Source organism: Felis catus, chromosome D1 (genome assembly GCF_018350175.1).
Source record: "Felis catus isolate Fca126 chromosome D1, F.catus_Fca126_mat1.0, whole genome shotgun sequence".
NCBI lineage: Eukaryota > Metazoa > Chordata > Mammalia > Carnivora > Felidae > Felis > Felis catus.
The window spans coordinates 58,101,832-58,122,986 of record NC_058377.1 but is presented as its reverse complement, the minus strand read 5'-3'; the positions used below and the strand labels follow the sequence as shown (position 1 = coordinate 58,122,986).

The following is a 21,155-nucleotide window of genomic DNA, read 5'->3' as shown; positions in this document are numbered from 1 at the left end:
TCAGACTCTAGCTGTAGGCAACCACTAATCTACTTTCTTTCTCAATAGGTTTGCCTGTTTTGGGTATTTCATATAAATGGAGTCATACAATATCTGGCTCTTTGTGACTGGCTTCTTTCACTTAGTGTAATATTTTCAAAGTCTGTCTATGTTGTTACATTTTCTTTTTATATTCCCTTTAATACTTAGCACAGTAGTTGGCATATAACAGCCTTTTAAAAAATAAAATTTATTTTATTATATTAAACTATTTTTTTGTTGTTTATTTTGAGAGAGAGTGTGTGTGTGTGTAAGCAGGGGAGGGGCAGAGAGAGAGGGAGAGAGAGAATCCCAAGCAGGCTCTGTGCTGTCAGCACAAAGCTTGATACCGGGCTCGATCTCACGAGTCATGAGATCATGACCTGAGCTAAGATCAAGAGTCGGAAGCTTAACCAACTGAGCCATCCAGACCCCAAAATAAAATTTATTTTATTTTAGTTTTAGAATTATTTTATTTTAGTTTTAGAATTACAGAAAAGTTGCAACGATAGTACAGAGAATTTCCACATACCACAATCCAGTTTTGACTATTATTATCTTACACTTTTCATAAATTAATCAACTGATATTGATATATTATTAACTAAAGTCCATATTTTTTCCTATTTCTTTCATTTTTTAAAATCTAATGTCATTTTTCTGTTCCAGGATTCCATCCAGGATATTATATTACATTTAGTCATTACATTTAGTCATCATGTCTCCTTAGGCTTCTCTTATCTATGACAGTTTCTCAGACTTTCTTTGTGTAGTAGGTTTTTAACATGTACATGTTGAAGGGATTTAAATTGTTACCTGTAGAGGACAGGACTGTCTCTTTACATTAGAGAGTCTTAGGACATTTAGTATTTATTATCTAGTTACTTTATAAAAAGACCTCTATGTTAAACACTCCCGTAGTAAAGTTATACCACTGATCTTTCAAATGGATGCCAGTAGGGCAGAGTGAGCTTGAAATAACTGGGGAGGGTGGAAACTCAGGGAAGTTGCCACTGCTACTGTCTCCTGTCATTGTTTTGTTGATATTGGCATTTATTATTATTATTATTATTATTATTATTATTATTATTATTGAGACGATGCTGTACCAGAGGCATAGCCTCTGGAGTAAAACAGTAAAACAGTGAGATAGCCTCAGCTGTCTCACCTGTAAAATTGCCTTGCAGTGTGTTGAAAATTAAGGAAGAATTAAGAAAGTCCCTTGCATGGTACCTGTGCTTGGCAGATGCATAGTTGTTGATTGATGTTAGAAAAAAAATAGATTAAATTGGAAAGGGAAAATAAGGTTAAAAAAAAAAAAGAGCAGCATGGAAAGAGAACTTCTGGGTTTTTTGTTTTGCTTTGTTTTGTTTTTTTTAGCATTTCCTATAGTGGGTGGAATAAGAAAGAAGATGACTTTGGTTTGCCTGCATATTTGTTGTCAACTGAAGGACATCATCTTTGCTAGACAAGAGCCTTTGGGTTCTTTTTGGTTTGTGTGCTTTGAGTTTCTAGCCTCTTTTTGAAGAAGTGCTTGGAAGGCTATGAATGGTTAAGGTTGTCCTAACATGGCTATTTTGCTGTAGGTGCTGTGTCCAAGGAATGATACCATTTTTAAGCAAGTCTTTTCTCTCTTAAGGTAAGGATATTAATAACAGTGGTTAAATATAGCCAATATTTGTACTCGCCTAGGGTTCACCCATCATTTGTCTTTCATCATCTCCACTTGTGTGTCTGCTAAACATCTCAAGTATTAACTCTCCTGCCATCTTTCTCTTTCCCCATTCTAAGTAAATGACAACTCCATTCATGTAGTTGCCCAGGCCAAAGTTCTTGCAGTCAGTCTTGACACTGTTATTTTTCTCACTGTACATCCAATTCTTTAACAAATCCTCTCAGCTCTACTTATGAAATACATACAGAATCAGACCATTTCTCACCTCCAGTTTCAGGTCTCATGCTTTCTGTTTTGCTAAACTACTAGGGACCAGTTCCTTCTAATCTTCTTTATTACCATCATCCTGCGTCCTAACTGTTCCTCCTCCTTTTTGATTTTAGCATGAAGGATAGAAGACAAAACTTAGTTTGTATTTGACAAAACTTAGTTTTGTCTTCTAATCGGAGTGGTCCATTTATTTATTAATGTTTTTTTTATTTATTTTGATAGAGGAAGAGGGAGAGAGAGAGAGAGAGAGAGAGAGAGAGAGAGAGAGAGAGAGAGAATCCCAAGCAGGGTCCAAGCTGTCAGTGCAGAACCCGATGTGGGGCTTGAACTTATGACCAGTGAAATCATGACCTGAGCCAAACTCGAATCGGAGGCTTAACCAGCTGAGCCACCCAGGTGCCCCCAGAGTGGTTCTTTTTAAAATCAAGTTTCTCTCTCAGAACTCTCCAACGGTATCCCATCTTACTCAAAATAAAATCTACACTCCACCATATCCTGCAAGGCTTTACATAATCTGTTCCCTCATCCGCATACTACTACTTACTCAGTTTTAGCCATACTGGTGGCTCCCTTTCTAGTCCTTGATGATCTAAGCACTCTCCTACCCCAGGATCTTTGCCCATTCTTCCCTTAGATATCCATATGGCTTGACCCCCTTACCTTATTCAGGTTTGTGCCCAGATGTCATCTTATCAGAGAGCTCTACAATGACTACCCTATGTAAAATAGCTCCCTCCACCCCAATCAGACTTTATTTCCTACCTTGCTTTGTTTTTCTTCATTGCAGGTATCACCACCTGACACATTTTATATATATGTATGTGTGCAGATACCAGATATTTAAATTGTCTTCCCTATCTGTCCTCTAGAATATAAGCATCGTGTAGATAAGGATTTTGTTAGTGTTGTTTCCTGCTGTATCCTTAGAGCCTAGAATGGTGTCTTGCACATAGTAGGCATTTAATAAATATTTGTTTAATGAACGAATAGATCCTTATAGTGATCTCGTGAAACAGGTCATATTATCTTAATTTTATACATAAATAACTTAGGTACAGAGAGGTAAATTAATTGCTCTAAGATGACATAGCTAATATGTTGTTGGAGTTAGGATTCAAACCCAAGTTCTTTTTTCACTGCCTTGCATATATAGTTTGCTACCTCCCATCTTCTCTAGATGATAATGAATGGCATTTGGTGGTTTATTTCTCTATTCAGTAGAGATATTCACTGAGTGTTTTATGTGTGGCGGCCATATAATATAAAACAATGAATTGTATATCTCCCTGGACCACATGACAGTCATGAGCCTGAATGATTTCTTTAATCCTTTACATTTATTGAGGCCTCTCTCCTATTATTTCCTTTCCATCTTAATCTATTTTTCCATCATTAATCAGTCAACTCTTCAATAAGTAGTTACTATAGAACCATTTTACATGTTCTCTCTAATCTTTACAAAAACATGACAGGACAAATATAAATATTGTCCTTTTACAAAAGAGGAAACTGGCTCAGAGAGTTTAAGATAGATTTTCAATCTCATGGGATTATACTATTATTATCTGCATTTTAAAGAGGAGATAACTGAGTTACAGAGATCTAAAAGAACTTGTTGAAGGTCACAGTTTGAACATGGTAGAGTCAGCATTTAATCACAGATCTGCTTGTCTCCCAACTTGTTCCTCAATTTAGTTTCAAAATTTCGCAGGATGCTGAACCTGATAACCTAGTGAGCTGACAGAGCCGTATTATTCTCTTCCATGTTCTTTGGTTTCTGTATTCAGTCTGCAGTCATTGCTGTCCTTTCCTCTCCTCTCCCTGGGCATGTGCTAATAATGCAAGACTACCACCTCACTACTTCTTTTGCCTCAGTCTCACCTCTTCCCATTCATTGCTCACCTGCTGCCAAGGTTAACTTTCCAAAGCTTAAACTTGATCGTGTCACTCTTGTGCTTAAACTTGGCAAGGAGCTTCCCACTGCCTATACAGAGTAAAGACCAAACTCCTTATCACAGCGTATGAGGTTCTTCCTCACCTGGCCCAGGAGAACCTCTTTCACCAACTCCCCTTTTCCCTGCTGCTTAAGTTCTACCCATATCCAGCTGCTTGCTGTTCCCCAAATATACCACTTTCATACCTCTGCCTGGAATGCTTTTCCTTAAGGCTAAATAGTTGAGAACAGTTCTTCATTTTTAAAACTCCAGTCAAACAGTTTTACCCCCCTAGCAGAAATGACCACATTTTCCTTCATGTTCCACCAAATCTTGTATAAGTTTTCATTCTGGATCAGCAATGTATTGTGGCTCACATTTATTTACATGTCTCTCTCCCAACTAGACTATAGAGAGAGACATTTTACTTATTTTTATATCCTCAGGATGTCTGGCACACAATAGGCACTTAATAATGTTTGTGGAAAGACGGGAAGGAGGGAATAAGGGACTTTCTAGCATTGACTTATCCTTAATGAGAGGCATACACGTTTTGGTAATGGTATAGATTAAATGTGGGTATCTAATTTTATTCAGCATACTCTTTCCCTCTTTTTAGATTCAGAACTTCAGGAGAAAATCCCATCTGTTCTGCAGGTATGTGGTTATTTCCTGATATAGTCTGCCTGCTTTAAGTGACCCTCTAATGATCTGTAATAATTTTGTCTAGAAATATTCCTAACATATCTTTGAGAAGAGTGGCTGGGACCACATTCCACCCCTCATGTGGAATTGGGCAATGGGCAAGAATCTAAAGTAGTGGTTAAGAGCAAGAGCTCTGTGGGAAGTTTGGATTCCAGCTCTACCGCATACTTACTCTGTGACCTTTGGCTACCTTGCCATAGCTTGCTTTCCTCACTTAAAACAATGAGGATAATTATAGTACAAGCTACAGTGAATTATTTGAAGATTCAATGAGATAAAATACCTAAAATTAATTATTGTAATTGTAATTGCTACTATTTCAGACCTGTATTTCATGTCTATCATCTACCAGGCAAGGGCTTTTCTTACAGTATTTTGTCCAAAATAAATGTCCATTCAATCTGATTAACTCAATAAATTTCAATATGCTTCAACCCAATTACTTTCCCTTTTTACTTTGTCTATTATGTGAGAAGTTTCAAAGTAGTTGTTTGATTTTAATGACATCTGTCATCTGCCTAAAGAGTCAGAGGCAAAGGAAAAGGAGAAAAGAAGGGAACTAACGTTTACTGAGCGCCTCACATATGTCAGGCAGTACATAAAGAGGTTTTACATCTATTATTTTTTTTCAGAAGATGGCAGCAGTATGTAGAGCATCACCATTTCTACCAGCCCCACTGCCCAGCATCTCAAAATATGGGCTTATTTTTATTTATTCATTCTCTCAACAAACATTTATTGTACCAAGATGTGTTTCAGGTGCTGGGATACAACGTTGAGAAGATACAGTCCTTGCCATTTGGAAAGCTTACAGTCTTGAAAGAATTTTTTCCCTAAGAACATACAGTGAACACTTTTCTACCCACCAATTATTTATTTATTTTTAATTATTATTCATTTTTTTGAAGAGAGACAGTGTGAGCAGGAGAGGGGCAGAGAGAGAGGGAGACACAGAATCTGAAGTAGGCTCTAGGCTCTGGGCTGTCAGCACAGAGCCCAACGTGGGACTAAAACCCATGAACAGTGAGATCATGACCTGAGCCGAAGTCGGACACTTAACCGACTGAGCCACCCAGGTGCCTCTCTACCCATCATTTAGAATAATTTGTTGTTAACATTTTGCTTTCTCTATCAGGCATCATGACACTTCACTCTTAAACAGCTCAGCATTTCTAGAAGTAAGAACATTCTCTACATTCTGTTAAAGAACTGCAATACTATCATCTCATTCAGGAAAATTAATAGTAATGCTCCCATATCATCTAATACTCTATCCATTTCCGTAATTACCTGCAAAATGTCTTTTCTGGGCATTGTTTATAACCAAAAGCCTGTGAAATTTCCCACTTTGTATTTCCCTGTTATGTCACTTTTAATCTAGAGCAGTTCTACCACTTTTTTTATTTCTCTCTAATAGTAACATTAAAAAAAATAATTTATTGTCAAGTTAGCTAACATACAGTGCATACACTGTGCTTTTGGCTACGGGAGTAGATTCCCATGATTCATCACTTACATAACAGTAACTTTTTGACTAGGTCAGACCATCTGTCTTATAGAATGTCCTCCCTTCTTGATTTGTCTGTTTCCTACTGGTGTTGTAGAACATGTTCTGTCTCCTTCCTACAACCTGGAAGTTAGATCTAAAAGCTTGACAAGATTTAAATTAAACCATTTAAGCAAGAAAATTTCATAACAGATGCCCTGAACTTCATTTTTAAAAAAAATGTTTATTTATTTTTGAGAGAGAGAGTACAAATGGGGGAGGGGTAGAGAGAGAAGAAGACAGAAGATCTGAAGCAGGTTCCCTGCTGACAGCAGAGAGATGGATGCAGGACTAGAACTCACGAACCAACCATGAGATCATGACCTGAGCCCAAGTCGGACGCTTAACCAACTGAGCCACCCAGGTGCCCCGATTCAGGTGCCCTGAACTTCATATGGCATCCTCTCAGGAGATTTAAAAAAATAACTAAGAATATCTAATTATAAAATTGAAAGACATGCATTTAAAGAATATGGGAAATAAACATACATATACACAAGAGGCTGAAGTAGACAGAAAATAAAAATAATACTATTCAGAAATTATTGTTTAAAAAAAAAGTTATTGTTTAACATTTTGTAGTGTATCCTAACAGGTCTTTTTCTAGGCGTTTATATCTCTTTCTCCATAGATATATACATACATACATACATAAGTAGGTGGATAGAGGGATGGATTTTGTTTGTTTTGCAGTGATGGGAACAAATGATGTAATGTTTTATAATCTTTTTTTTTCTTAATCCATAGTGAATATGTCTCTATTACCTTGAAGATATAAGTATAGTTATTTTGAATGTACTGCCTTATATTGGACAGTTCGAAGGGGAAGATTTTGTTTTTTAATTTTTTTTAACGTTTATTTATTTTTGAGAGAGAGACAGATCGTGAGTGGGGCAGGGGCAGAGAGAGGAGTAGGCACAGAATCTGAAGCAGGCTCCAGACTCTAAGCTGTCAACACAAAGCCTGGAGGCAGGGCCTGAACCCACAAGCAGCAAGATCATGACCTGAGCCAAAGTCAGGATGCTCAACTGACTGAGCTACCCAGGTACCTGAAGGGAAGATTTTGAGTCTGGCTTTGAACATGTTGAATTGGAGTGTCTATGGGGAGGATAGTAGCCCATTGGATACATTGATACTGAATTCAAATTATAGGTCTGGATTGAAACTGTACATTTGGAAACCATCATATTGTCAATGTTAATTGAAGTCATGACAGTGAATGGGATCATGTGAGGAGAACAAGTGGAGAAAAGGTCCAAAAATCAGGCCCTTAGGAACTCCAACATTTAAAAACTGGGTAGAGGGTGAAAGAGATGGCTAATGAGGTTGAAAAAAGGAGGCCAAACTGGTAGGAGAAAACCAGCATAGTATAATTTCATGTCAGACACAAGGAGAATGCTTCAAGAAGGAAAGAGTGGTCAAGTATGTTGGAGTTAGCACTGGGTGCTGCTGAGAGATCATGAAAGATAAGACCCTAACATTCTTTGTCTTTAGCAACATGGAGGTCACTGGTGATCTTAGGAAAGCAGTGTGTTGTGTAGGTGGGGTGGGGCTAGTTGTGGAAGTCAACTGTGAGTTGACAAGTGAATAGGGGTTGGAGAGCTAGAGAAAGCTGTTTTTATGTTTTTATGACCTCCGAGCAGGAGCAGAGAGAATTAGAAGGCGGTGGAGAGGAATGTGGGGTCCAGGAAAGGTGTTGTGTTTGTTTTTTTAACGTGTTTTTTTTCTCTTTTACACTTTTTATTTTGAAAGATTAAAAAAATACGGAAGAGAAAAAAAAAGATAATATATCACATAAACCCAGATTGGGCAGTTACTAACATTTTGCTAGATGTTCATTTTATTTTGTTTCGTTTTGTTTTAAGAAGAGATTATGATCAAGTGCACTTATTTCCTAGCTTTGGTCTCTTCTCTTACCTGTCAATTAGAGGCAAAATTCATTTTGAACTGGCATGTGTTCTGAGTAAAGTTTTTTTTTTTTTAATTACAATTAAAATTATCAACTAAGAATTGTAAATGCACTTATATGGATGCATAGGATAAATGTAAATATAAACTGTACAAAAAGGTGTATGATGAAAAGTTGAATTTTCTGTTTCCCAGTCTTACTTCCCAGTGGTATCTACCGATCACAATTTCTTATATATTTTTCGAGAAGTTGTGTTCATATACAAGCATATATATTTTATGTGTGTATAACTGTGTCTTAATGCTGGACTTTTAGGTTGTTCTTAGTTTTTGCTATTTCAAAAAAATGCTGCAGCAACAATCTTTATACTTCTTTGTGATCTTGTTCCTGTACATTTGTAAGATAAATTCCTGGAATTGAAATTGCTGAGTCAATGGATTGTGATTAAAATTTTTGGTAAGTATCATCAGATTGCCCTTCAGAGAAGCTGTATTAATTTACATTTCTATTCTCTGGTCTATTCTCTGGTTTAAAAAAAATCTTATTTTTTTGATAGTAAAACATTATGTCTCATAATTTACATTTCTTGAGAGAGTTTATCATCTTTCCATATTTTTATTGTCTATTTGTATTTCTTTCCTTATGAACTGCCTGTCTATATTTTTTGCCCATTTTTTTATTGGATTGTTTGCTTTTTCATTTTACATAGTTTTAATATATTAAGGAAATTAGCATTTTTCTGTCATCTCTGCTTTGCATTGCTTCTAGTTATCTGTTTCTTGACTTTTTGTGTTTTTTGTTGGAAAGAAGTTTTACGTTTTTATATACCTAAGTTTATTAATCTTTGATTTCTAGATTTTGATACTTGCTTAGAAAGATATCTGTTCCAGGATTAGTTTAATCTTCATGTTATCTTCTGGTATTTTTTTCCCCTTTATATATGTAATCCATCTGGAATTAGAAGTGAGTAGGGATGCAATCCCACCCCCTCCCCCAAAAAATGGGTAGTCAGTTGTTTCAACATTTATCGAAACATCCATTGATTGAAAAATCCATAGATTGAAATTCATATACTAAGTTTCCATATAGATCTGGGATTATTTTAACTTTGTTCCATTGATTTGTCTGTATATTTGATGCCACTACTAACCCTTCTTAATACTACTGGTTACTATAGTTTTATAGTATATTTTAGTATTTGAAAGATACTTAAATCTGAGGCTTTTGGGGGTTTTATTTTGTTTTTAAAGCTAGGATCAAATAGGGCATGTTAAAATCTATTGAAAAAGATCCTGTAGGGATCCTTTTGGGTAAACATAATTTACTCAAACAGTTTTCTATTTAGAGAAATTTAAGCTGTCTCTAGGATTTTTGTTGTTGTTATTGTTCTACTACTTAATTTTATTTATTTATTTATTTATTTATTTATTTATTTATTTATTTATCTATTTAAAATTTACATCCAAATTAGTTAGCATATAGTGCAACAATGATTTCAGGAGTAGATTCCTTAGTGCCCCTTACCCATTTAGCCCATCCCCCCTCCCACAACCCCTCTAGTAACCCTCAGTTTGTTTTCCATATTTAAGAGTCTCTTATGTTTTGTCCCCCTCCCTGTTTTTATATTATTTTTGCTTCCCTTCCCTTATGTTCATCTGTTTTGTCTCTTAAAGTCCTCATATGAGTGAAGTCATATGATATTTGTCTTTCTCTGACTGACTAATTTCACTTAACATAATACCCTCCAGTTCCATCCACGTAGTTGCAAAAGGCAAGATTTCATTCTTTTTGATTGCCGAGTAATACTCCATTGTATATATATACCACATCTTCTTTATCCATTCATCCATCAATGGACATTTGGGCTCATTCCATACTTTGGCTATTGTTGATAGCACTGCTATAAACAATGGGGTGCATGTGTCCCTTCGAAATAGCACACCTGTATCCCTTGGATAAATACCTAGTAGTGCAATTGCTGGGTCATAGGATAGTTCTATTTTTAGTTTTTTGAGGAACCTCTATACTGTTTTCCAGAGTGGCTGCACCAGCTTGCATTCCCAAAGGATTTTTCAATGTAAAGAACACTATGATAAACATCCATGTACACCAGTATTTGTATTCTTGTCTGATTATTAACTTAGAATATATTTTTTTCAAGAATTTTTAATGTTTATTTATTTTTGAGAGAGAGAGAGAGACAGAGCTCGAAAGGGGAAGGGCCAGAGAGAGAGGAAGACACAGAATCTGAAGCAGGCTCCAGGCCCTGAACTGTCAGCACAGAGCCCAATGTGGGGCTTGAACTCATGAACCGCGAGGTCATGACCTGAGCCAAAGTTGGACGCTTAACCAACTGAGCCACGCAGGTGCCCCTTAGAATACATTTCTAAAAGTCAAACTGGTTGGATCAAAGGAAGTGTGCATTCTTTTTTTTAATGTTTACTTATTTATTTCGAGAGAATGAGAGCGGGGGAGGGGCAGAGAGAGAGAAAGGAGAGAATCCCAAGCAGGCTCTGTGCTGCCAGAGTCCATCACAGGGCTTGAACCCATGAACCATGAGATTATGACCCAAGCTGAAATCTAGAGTCAAATGCTTAACCAAGTGAGCCACCCAGGTGCCCCAGGAAATGCACATTTTACAGCTATTGATGTGCATTACCAAATTGGTCTCCAGAAAGATTGTGCTATTTTATACTTATTTGGTATTTGAGAATCCCCTTTTTTTACACTCATCAACGTTGAATGCTACTATTTTTTTTTTTTTAATATTTGGAAATATTATGGGGTGCCTGGGTGGCTCAGTTGGGTAAGTGTCCGACTTTGGCTCAGGTCATGATCTCATGGCTCATGAGTTCAAGCCCCACGTCAGGCTCTGTGGTGACAGCTCAGAGCCTGGATCCTGCTTCGGATTCTGCGTCTGCCTCTCTGTCCTTTCCCCATTCACACTCTGTCTCTCTGTGTCTCCCAAAAATGAATAAACGTTAAAAAAAAATTTTGTTAATATTTGGTAATATTATAAGTTAAAAAATGCTATCCTTCATATTTGTAGTTTGCATGTGTTTGATTACTAGTTGGTTGACTGTATTTTCATATATTTACCTGCCATTTGTCTTTTCCTTTGCCCATTTTATAATTGTTGTCAGGGAATCCTAGTGCCTAGAAGGCCCAGAGAAGCTCACCAATGCTGGCATGCCAAGATAATTCTACTTGAAAGGACATAGTTTTGTTGATATTTTTCACGAGTTCTTTGAGATATCCTTAACGTCAGAAATTCCAAAATTGAATTATAACGATTTTCAGAAAACAGTGGGGAGCAGTGCCCTATTCTTACCTTTACCCGTCATTCTCTCTGTGGGCTTGGGTACCATCCCCGCTGCTCTCTCCAAGAGATGGGCATGGTTGTAGTGATTGTCTTTTTCTTACTGATTTAAACGTACATAGAGAGGTAGAAGTAAATACATAAAAAGAAGTCTAAGGAGCTTAAATAAAGAGAACTCAGAGTCCTCTCATTACAGCATGAGCAAAAAGATGGAATCAGAGAAACCTGGCACATTCAAATCCAGGTAGTTCAGTGTACTATAATTAGAAAAACTGGAAAAGTTTTTCATTGTAGTTTGTCTTGGTAAAATATCTTAAAAACCTTAAAAAAAAAAAAAGAGCAATTTCTGAGCACATACTATTTGTCAGGTGCTGGGGTATACCTGCCCTTGTGTTGTGTAAGGATCTGAATGGAGAGAATATCCTGTAATTAATCCTGACTGGGGCTACCCCAGTAATTTTCTCTTTCTCTCCAGCATAGCCCTGCTAAAATTACTTGTGCTAATTTTGAAAGAGAAATAAGTAAAATGACATTGTTTACCCCATCCTAGATTAATGGGTTTAGTTTTCAGTTTAATAAGCAAGGACACTGAAGGACAGTCACGCTGGCATATATAAAGTAAAGGGATGTGATGTGGGAGAAGTCAATACTGATTACATCCTATAATTGTGCTAATTGAAAGATCTTCAGAGCCTCCTTTTGAAGCCCTGGGGTTCTGTGTCTTCAGTGAAAAGAGTTGCCTTTCCTCTTAGGAGGCTGCAATGTTAATGTGACAGCAGGAAAGCCAGTTTGATGACTAGGAGCAGGGGAAGAATTCAGTTGAACTTATTAGAAATCAGAGGCTTTCAAACTGGTACATTTTATAACGTAAACAACTGGCTCATTAAGCTGTTTAAACACTGGTAATTTGACCAAAACCTTTCATTTAAGGGGGAAAATGGTTAATTTAACAGTAGCTTGAACCAGCTTTTTAATTAACCAGCTGCTCTAATTATAGGAATTGCCCTAAACTGAATTTGAAAATGCTTATTCGCCAAGGAATTCCAGCGGATGAGAGGCTGAGGCAGGCAGTGTGGCGCTTTCGCCTAAGATGTGTCACCATCTCAAAGATCACCTTTTTGAAACCAGTGGGGGGGGGGGGGGGGGGGAGGTGGCGGTGATTCAGTTTCTGTGTACTTAAAGATGGTGGTTGGAATCTGAGTTTTCTTCTTTATTTACACAGGACGTTTCACTATAAAGCGGAAGTATCCAAGAATTATAACCACGAAGTAAATTCGATGGTCTTTGTATGTTTAGGGCAACAGAGTAGGTTCATGGAGATGGTGATATTTGAGCTGGCGCTGGAGGCTGGCTAGGATTTCACTAGTCCGAGAGGTGTAGTCCCGGCAGGGGGGCCCGCCCAGCATGGCACAGAGGCACGACAACTGCGTGGCTTATACAGAATGGCAAGCGTTCTTTCTGTGGCTGAGGAGCAAGCTCTAGAGGATGGAATGGGGGGGATGTAGATACAGTGAGATCAACAACAACTTAGCCAAGGCTACTGCTTGAATCTCCTAACCTACCCACGTTCTCTTTCCCCACCCCCTTGTCCATACATCAACCAAAGAGATCTTTTAAAAACATACCAGTCATATACTTTCCCTGCTTTAGGCTGTTCAGCTTGAAATCCAAACCCTTCACAAGGCCGAGAGTGGTGTGTTCCCACCCCTGCTCTAGTCTCTGGTATCTTCTGTGCCCTTTTCACTTTGCTTCAGGCACACTGACAGCATTTCTCTTCCTTGAATGTGCCAAGTGGTGTCCCACAGTGGGGCCTTTGCACATGCTGTTCCCTCTCCCTGGAACATTTATCCTCTGTCTTTTGCCTAATAAATTCCTTTCAGGTCTCAATTTGTTTTATTTATTTTTTTGAATAGATAATATGTGTATATCTTTATCTACAATAAAGATACAAAAGAATATAAAATAAGCAGTAAGTCTCCCACTCCTCCTGCTTTCTAATCACTTCCCATCCTTGTGGATAACCACTATTTTCCTCTGAATTCCGGTCTCAATTCACATGTCATTTTTTTCAGAGAGGGCTTCTCTGATCTTCCAGTCTAAAATAGATCCACCAGTTGTATAGCCATAGCCTTCTGTGCTTTTTTTTTTCAGTATCACAATTTGTAATTTTATATTTATTTTGTGACTATTCCGTTAATGATTCCCTCCTCCCACTAGACAGTAAGCTTCATACTACAGCTCTGGAACCTGAAGACTCAAAGGGTCAAAGGTCTTAGATTCAGAGAGACAGGATTGGGATAGTAGCCAAGAAGATACCTCCGTTGTGTTCAGTGCTCCTTTGGAACCTCTGTCAAAAATACCTCCTTCTTCCTTGAATGGTAAATTCTTACTCCTCTTTAAAGAATGCATTTGTTACCTCTTCTGAACCTATTCCCATTACCCTCCCCTACTCCCACCACCTCCCCCCACCGAGGCAGATTCATTGTTCCTTCCCCTAGGCGCTCACTACCTTGTTCTCATCTCTATTAAAGTAATTTGTGCACCATAAGGTAATTATCTGCTTTCCTATCATCTTTCCCTAGTACCCATTGAGTGTCTCCAGGGAAAGGGGCATATTCTAGTCATCTTTGTCCCAGTGTCTATACAGTTTCTGGCATGTACTAGTAAATGTGGAGTAATGCATATCATGGAAGGGACTCATGATATCTAGGGTTTGTCTTGGTGAAATAGTGTGGGTTGTAAATGCAGGATTGGCTCTGAAGCCAATCTCTGATTGGCCTGGCATAGAGCAGACCTGCTTGGAAGTCCATTTTAGAAAAGAGAAGCCTAAGAAACATTTCACTTCTTCACACCATTTTCTTTTTAACCTCCCTGTAGAATGGTGGCCCTGGGGAAGATGAGGGCAGGACCACAGGAACTAGGAGGAAAGGGAGCAGAACCTAGGACTAACACTTCTCCAGAAGGTAGACAGTGAGTAAGAGAGACAGAGAAGAGCTGTGGAGGGCTGGTTCTAGTGAAAGAGTAGAGATAAGAAACTGATATCTGAGCTAGGAAAGATCATATCTAGCCACAATTTATATTCCAGAAATTCAGACGTTATAATAACCCATCTGAGTACAGGCTGTTCAGTGAGCTAGAGCTGGGTTTAAATTGCAGTTCTGCCTTTCACTTGCTGGATGACCTTGGCCAATTCACTATATCTTTTGAACTATAGTTTCTTTTTTCTTTTTAATTTTTTTTAACATTTTTTATTTTTTGAGAGAGACAGAGACACAGTGCGAGTTGGGGAGGGGCAGAGAGAGAGAGAGAGACACAGAATCCGAAGCAGACTCCAGGCTCTGAGCTGTCAGCACAAAGCCCGACGCGGAGCTTGAAGCCACAAACTGCAAGATCATGACGTGAGCTGAAGTTGTCCACTTAACTGACTGAGTCACCCAGACACCCCTCTTTTTTCTTTTTAAATTAAGTGTTTAATTTTAATTCCAATTCCAGGGCTCCTGGGTGGCTTGGTCAGTTGAGCATCTGACTTTGGCTCAGGCCATGATCTCACAGTTCATGAGTTCTAGCCCCGCACTACTCTCAGTGCAGAGCCTGTTTCAGATCCTCTGTCCCCCTCTCTCACTGCCCCCGCTCTACTCATGCTTTTTAAAAAATAAATAGTTCCTTGGGGCGCCTGGGTGGCTCAGTCGGTTGGGCGTCCGACTTCGGCTCAGGTCATGATCTCACGGTTCGTGGTTCGTGCCCCGCGTCGGGCTCTGTGCTGACAGCTCAGAGCCTGGAGCCTGCTTCAGATTCTGTGTCTCCCTCTCTCTCTGACCCTCCCCCATTCATGCTCTGTCTCTCTCTGTCTCAAAAATAAATAAACATTAAAAAAAAATAAATAAATAAAAAATAAATAGTTCCAGTATAGCTACCATACAGTGTTATATTAGTTTTAGGTCTATAGTATCGTAATTCAACAATTCCATACATTACCCTGTGCTCATCATGGTAAGTATACTCTTTAATCCCCATCACCTATTTTACCCCTACCCCATGCACCTCCCCTCTGATAGCCATCAGTTTGTTCTCTAAAGTTAAAAATCTGTTTCTTTGTCTCTCTCTTTTTTTCTTTGCTTATTTGTTTTGTTTCTGAAATTCTACATATGACCAAAATCATATGGTATTTGTCTTTCTCTGACTGACTTATTTCACTTAACATTATACTCCCTAGATCCATCCATGTTGTTGCAAATGGCAGGATTTCATTCTTTTTTTATGGCTGAATAATATTCCTTTGTATATATACACACACTACTTCCTTTCATCTATCAATGGACATTTGGGCTGCTTCCATAATAATGCTGCTATAAACAGGATGGATGTATCTCTTTGCATTAGTGTTTTTGTATTTTTTTTTTTTTTTGGTAAATACCCAGAAGTGCAATTATTGGATTGTAGGGTAGTTCTATTTTTAGCTTTATGTAAAAATTTTGTTTTATTTTTGAGAGAGTGTGTGGAGGGGAGAGGCAGAGGGAGAGAGAGGGAGAGACAGAAAGAGAAAGAGAGAGACAGAATCTTAAGCAGGCTCTATGCCCAGTGTGGAGCTTGACGTGGGGCTCTATCTCACAACTGGGAGATCATGACCTGAGCCAAAATCAAGAGTTGCATGCTTAGCCAACTGAGCCACCCAGGAGTCCCTTATCTTTAACTTTTTTGAGGAACCTCCATACTGTTTTCTACAGTGGCTGCACCAGTTTGCATTCCCACCAACATTGCAAGAAGGGTTCCTTTTTCTCCATATCCTTGCAACACTTGTTTCTCGTTTTTTTGATCTTGGCCATTCTGATAGGTTTTGACTTGCATTTCCCTGATGATGAGTGATGTTAAACATCTTTTCATGTGTCAAGCTACAGTTTATTTGTAAACAGGGATAAAAATAATTAGGATTAAAGGGCTTCCCTGAAGGTAGATCCAAGTGGTGCATCTCTGGGCCTACCACAATAAATATGTATATGGAGATCCTGGTTTATGCTTAGTATACATACACGCTGTTCTGTATCTTAGGTTTTTATTTTTGTTGTTATTCACTTGGCAATGTGTGTTGGAAGTTGTTCTATATTAGCACAAATAAATAGATGGTTTGTAAAACTTTGTGGAAATTTGTGATTGTCCTCTTACCTGGCTATATTTGTCACCCATCTCCTTCTCTGTATGGCCCATATGAGAAACTTTAAAAGGATTATTGCCTGTTGGGGGACAAGAGAAAACAAGAGCACTGTGAGAAAGTATTTTGTCCTCCTACCACCAGTGGCTGTAGCAGGAGATAATTTCTCAAGGAAAGATAGGTAGTGGGGATTGGATATAGTCCAGGGCCCAAAAGTTGAGAAAAAAAGTGGTAAACTGAGAGTCAGTCCAGGATTAAGAAGTAGCTCTAGTCCTTTAATCGGTAAGTGGCCTGCTGTCCTCAAATATTCCCAGTCTTGTGGTGGAAAATTTGTCTCTTCATGTGTGATCTGTCTTCCCTGGAAGAGTTTTGAAACCGGTTTGTCTTATTTTCTGTCTTTTAGGTGGCATTCTGTTGAGCACCAGTCGGCACTACAAGACAAAGCCTACCCATGGCATTGGAAGATATAAGCACCTAGTTAAAGCCCAGGAGGTAAAGGGAACAGGGGTCCATTTTAGAAAAGGACAGTGTACAACTTTTGCCAAGAACTAAAGATCAGACACACACTGGTTGGATAATATTGGAGGTAGAAAGGATGGGGGGTCATCCTTTAGTCGTCTCCAGTTATTTCATTTGGATATTATCTACGGTGGGGCTGCTTCTGCCAGCTCTTGATCTTGTCCATATACCAGGTTATCACAGGGAAACGCAAATGATTTGGCTTCATTACTTGTGGTACTTTAAAAGCGTATCTTCTTAGTCCTTATTTCAGTATGGACCTCACATTAAATGATATGCACTTGACTTGAATGGTTGGTGGCAAGTAGAGGCAGATTACATTTTCAGCCAAATAGTTTTATAGTATTTGCAGATTTAAAATATGTTGATGTTCCTTGAATCCATTATCACAGATAACTGGGAGTTAGTTCCAAGCATTCTAAGATTATTTAGCCCATTTCTTAGGATTCCCATAGCAACAGGATTGCTTCAGTGGTGGTTAGATTTCTGTGGACGTGCAGAGGATTTTGTTGGTGAGGTGGACACAACACCGGCCTGAAAGTCAGAAGGTCTGGCTTTGAGTCATGGTTCTAGCACTTCCTGTAAACAGTACAGTTAAGAAGGATTTTGCTCTTCTACTTGGGGAGACTTCAACATCACTTTTGGTTCTTTGGTTTATTGTAATGCTTCCATGTAACCCTGAACATCTCCTGCTGCCCCTCTTTCTCCTTGGCAGAGGTCCACCACTGTCTTTAGGCCTCAGAAGCCACTAAACTTGCATGTTCTCCTGAGCGTCATCTTTGTAGTAAGGAATTTCAGAGGAACATTGCCACATCTGGCAGCCTCCCAGCAGGGAACAACCCAAATAAATTGTTCATTTGTAGTTTGTAGTGGGAAGAGACCTTAACTGGGAACCAGGAAACTTGTGTTCTAGGCTTGGTTATGCTACTTATTACACCTTCACAACTCTGGATAAGTTAACTTTACCCCTCTGGGCATTGTAGGCCCTGAAATTATATGTAAAATGTTTTCTGTGTGTGATTTTTTTCTGGGAAGAGAGTCCATAGCTTTTATGAGTCTTCATAAAGGCTGAGGAACTGGATTAGAATTATCTTTAAGACTCTTTCAGCTCTGAGGGAAGCCTGGGTGGCACAGTTGGTTAAATATCCGACTCTTGATCTTGGCTCAGGTCATGATTCACAATTCATGGGTTCAAGCCCCGCATCAGGCTCTGCACCATCAGTGCAGAGGCTGCTTGAGATTCTGTCTCTCTTTCTCTCTGTCCCTCCCCCGCTTGTGCTTGCTCTCTCTCTCAAAATAAACAAACAAACAAACAAACAAACAAACTTTAAAAAATTAAAAAGAGTCTTTTAGTTCTGATATCATGTAACTCTGGTGTTCTGAAACAATTGTTGAATGTCTGTTATGTGCTAGGCATTGTTGAGGGTGCCTTGCCTATTCAGACTGGGTTGTAATAAAATTTTATAGGATGAATGAACAAGACCTGGTTCACGCTCAGAGGGCTGATAAACCATTAGAGATAAGACACAGATACTTATGCTCCCAAGCAGAAAGCGACAGGTGCTAAAAGGAAGATAACAAGGTGCTATTAAAATTTAAAAGGAGTGACTTACACCCTCTTTGAGTTGTGACACCTTAAAGTAGTTGTTGGAGTTGTTTTATTTTGGGATATCCCTCTTCTAAAAGTCCCACGTAAATTAGTAGGAAATAAAATTCATTCTGTTTGAGCCTGTGTTCTTTGTTTTTTTTGTTAATTTCTTGGGATTTTTTTCCTCTAAAAGATAATTTTCTGCATGTGCCATGCTCTGACCTTCTCCCTAATTTGGTATAAAAGGAAGCTCAGTGCCACATTAGTGCCATCTGTCCCTGTCTTTCTCCCTACTCTCTTCTCCCATCTCAGGGATACCATGCTTTAACTGCATTGGGCCTCTCGCTTTTCATCCAAATCATCATACCGTTTCAAGGCTGTTCTGTCTACTTGGAAGGTCTTTCCCTTTTCACTTGGTTAATACGTCATCAAACCTTTAAATTCTTTTTTTTTTTTTTAATTTTTTTTTCAACGTTTTTTATTTTATTTTTGGGACAGAGAGAGACAGAGCATGAACGGGGGAGGGGCAGAGAGAGAGGGAGACACAGAATCGGAAACAGGCTCCAGGCTCCGAGCCATCAGCCCAGAGCCCGACGCGGGGCTCGAACTCACGGACCGCGAGATCGTGACCTGGCTGAAGTCGGACGCTTAACCGACTGCGCCACCCAGGCGCCCCAAACCTTTAAATTCTTGCAGGGAAATGGGGTGAGGAGGAAAACAATGAATCTCCCTTGTGAGAAACCTTCCTGGGTTCCCTGTACCTGGGCTACTTGTCCTACCATGAGCTGCCACAATTCCTTGTGCTTCCTCTGTCTTAGGACTTACTGCTCTGTTGTAACGATCTGTTTGATGACCATCTCCCCTTCCAGATGGTGAGCTCTCTAAGGGTAGAGGCCGTGTCTCGTTTTTCTCTGCACCCTCAGTGTGTAGCAGAGGGCCAGGTATCAAGTAGAGGACAGGAAATATTGATTGAGCTGAACTGAAATATGGTTATTGGAACTGCCCCGAGGTTTTGTAAATCAAAGCTGGCAAACACAACCCACTATTTGCAAACAGCTGGCTCCAGATGACCTTAGTTGCTTGAAGGGAGTGATGCTGTCTTTGGTTAGTGCTGTAGGCTTTTCTCTGATGTCATTCATCATCCCTCGGTGTCTAACCAGATAGTAGTGGTCACTGATGTAGGCCCCTTGCTTCCGACACAGGACAGCACATGAAAGCTCTTGTCTGCCAACTTGCAGAGGCTCTGTCCCAGGTCCCTGTCTCTTTTGCCACCAGCCCCCCCCCCCAGTAAATTTGACTAGAAAAGCTAGAAAGGATCTTGTGGTCCCCTTTCTTTCCCTAAGCATAGCACCTAGAAAAAACAATAAGCAGCCAAAGTCCCTTCCTTCCCTCTCTAGTATCCAGGCTGGGCCCTCTTACTCTCTTGAGCCCCCATCCTTAAGACAAGAGTTAATTCTCATGTACAAAGTGCCCAGATCTTGTCCCATTTCTGCTGGTGTAATCTCACATCCTCTAAGACCCAGCTTGACTGTGGCAGTGAGAGATCACATTCAGAGATAATCTCCAGGCCTAACACTGTGTCGGAATGTATAGATCTCTTTATTTCCTCAAGGCCCTGAATCATTCTATTGAATTTAAAAGGCTTTGGATTGTTTGGAATGTTTATTTCTATGAAATGAAAATAATGTAGTCCTTCATATTGGTGTAGCACTAGGTTATTTCTCCCAAGACCACAGACTTGCCCTCAGCTGTTATTAATTGGGGTATTAATCCAAGACTCAGAGAACTGCTAAGAGGAAGGTATGGGAGGATGAAATGGAGGCAACATAAATTGCTGTCAGTTTGTAATTGTTCTGTGTTCTACTTTCTAGGCCCTGGGGCAAGAGAGTAAGGTGTATTTTTTGTAATGTAGTCAATTTACTTCCCCTTTCTAGAATGGCCCCCTAGGAGTCAAGATGTCTTCTGTCTTGGAAACTGTTTGCACTGTTGACATACAGGAGGTGTCTGTCATTTATGACACCTATTTAGTTTATTGTAACACCCATAGATAGATTAGCTCCCACAGCCACAAGGCTGTGAGGAGACTGTGGCATCGTTCCCAGAAAAATCAGCAAATCAGAATCACTTGATAGTGACAGTCCTAGCTTCCTGGGAACAGAAAGATTGGTTTTGCCAGTGCAGTAACCATAGGGCTAGACTTGGATTTAGGACTGGCTTAGGGAAGAGTTGTTTTAAATTAGCATCTATGTTTTTCCTCAAGTCTGCCTCTTGTAACTCACTGAAAAGTAAAGCCATCATTGAGCATCTACTGTGTGCCAGGCACTGTGTGAACACAAGTGATGCTTGGGTGAATGGGACACAATCGCTTCTTACCCAAAGCATACAGCAGGCTAGGAAAGGTAGTGCTCAAAAATGTAACTAACCGTACATGGTAAGTGCTTTACTAGCAGAATGAACTGACAAGAGAACAAAATTAAGGAAGCAATTCTCCCTGAAAGGGTCAGTGAAGGTGTTATGGAAGTCAGC

The 21,155-nt window shown here is 39.2% G+C and overlaps 1 protein-coding gene across 1 annotated transcript in view; it reads left to right on the top strand.

Moving 5' to 3' along the window:
- The window catches only part of MRPL48 (mitochondrial ribosomal protein L48), a 68,650-nt gene that overhangs the window by 23,307 nt on the left and 24,188 nt on the right, over positions 1-21,155 (top strand). The window contains exons 5-8 of the mRNA XM_019811839.3: positions 1,605-1,657; positions 4,517-4,554; positions 8,460-8,513; positions 16,926-17,014. Of these exons, the coding sequence (XP_019667398.2) occupies positions 1,605-1,657; positions 4,517-4,554; positions 8,460-8,513; positions 16,926-17,014 (234 nt within the window). The remainder of the gene's footprint in view (positions 1-1,604; positions 1,658-4,516; positions 4,555-8,459; positions 8,514-16,925; positions 17,015-21,155) is intronic.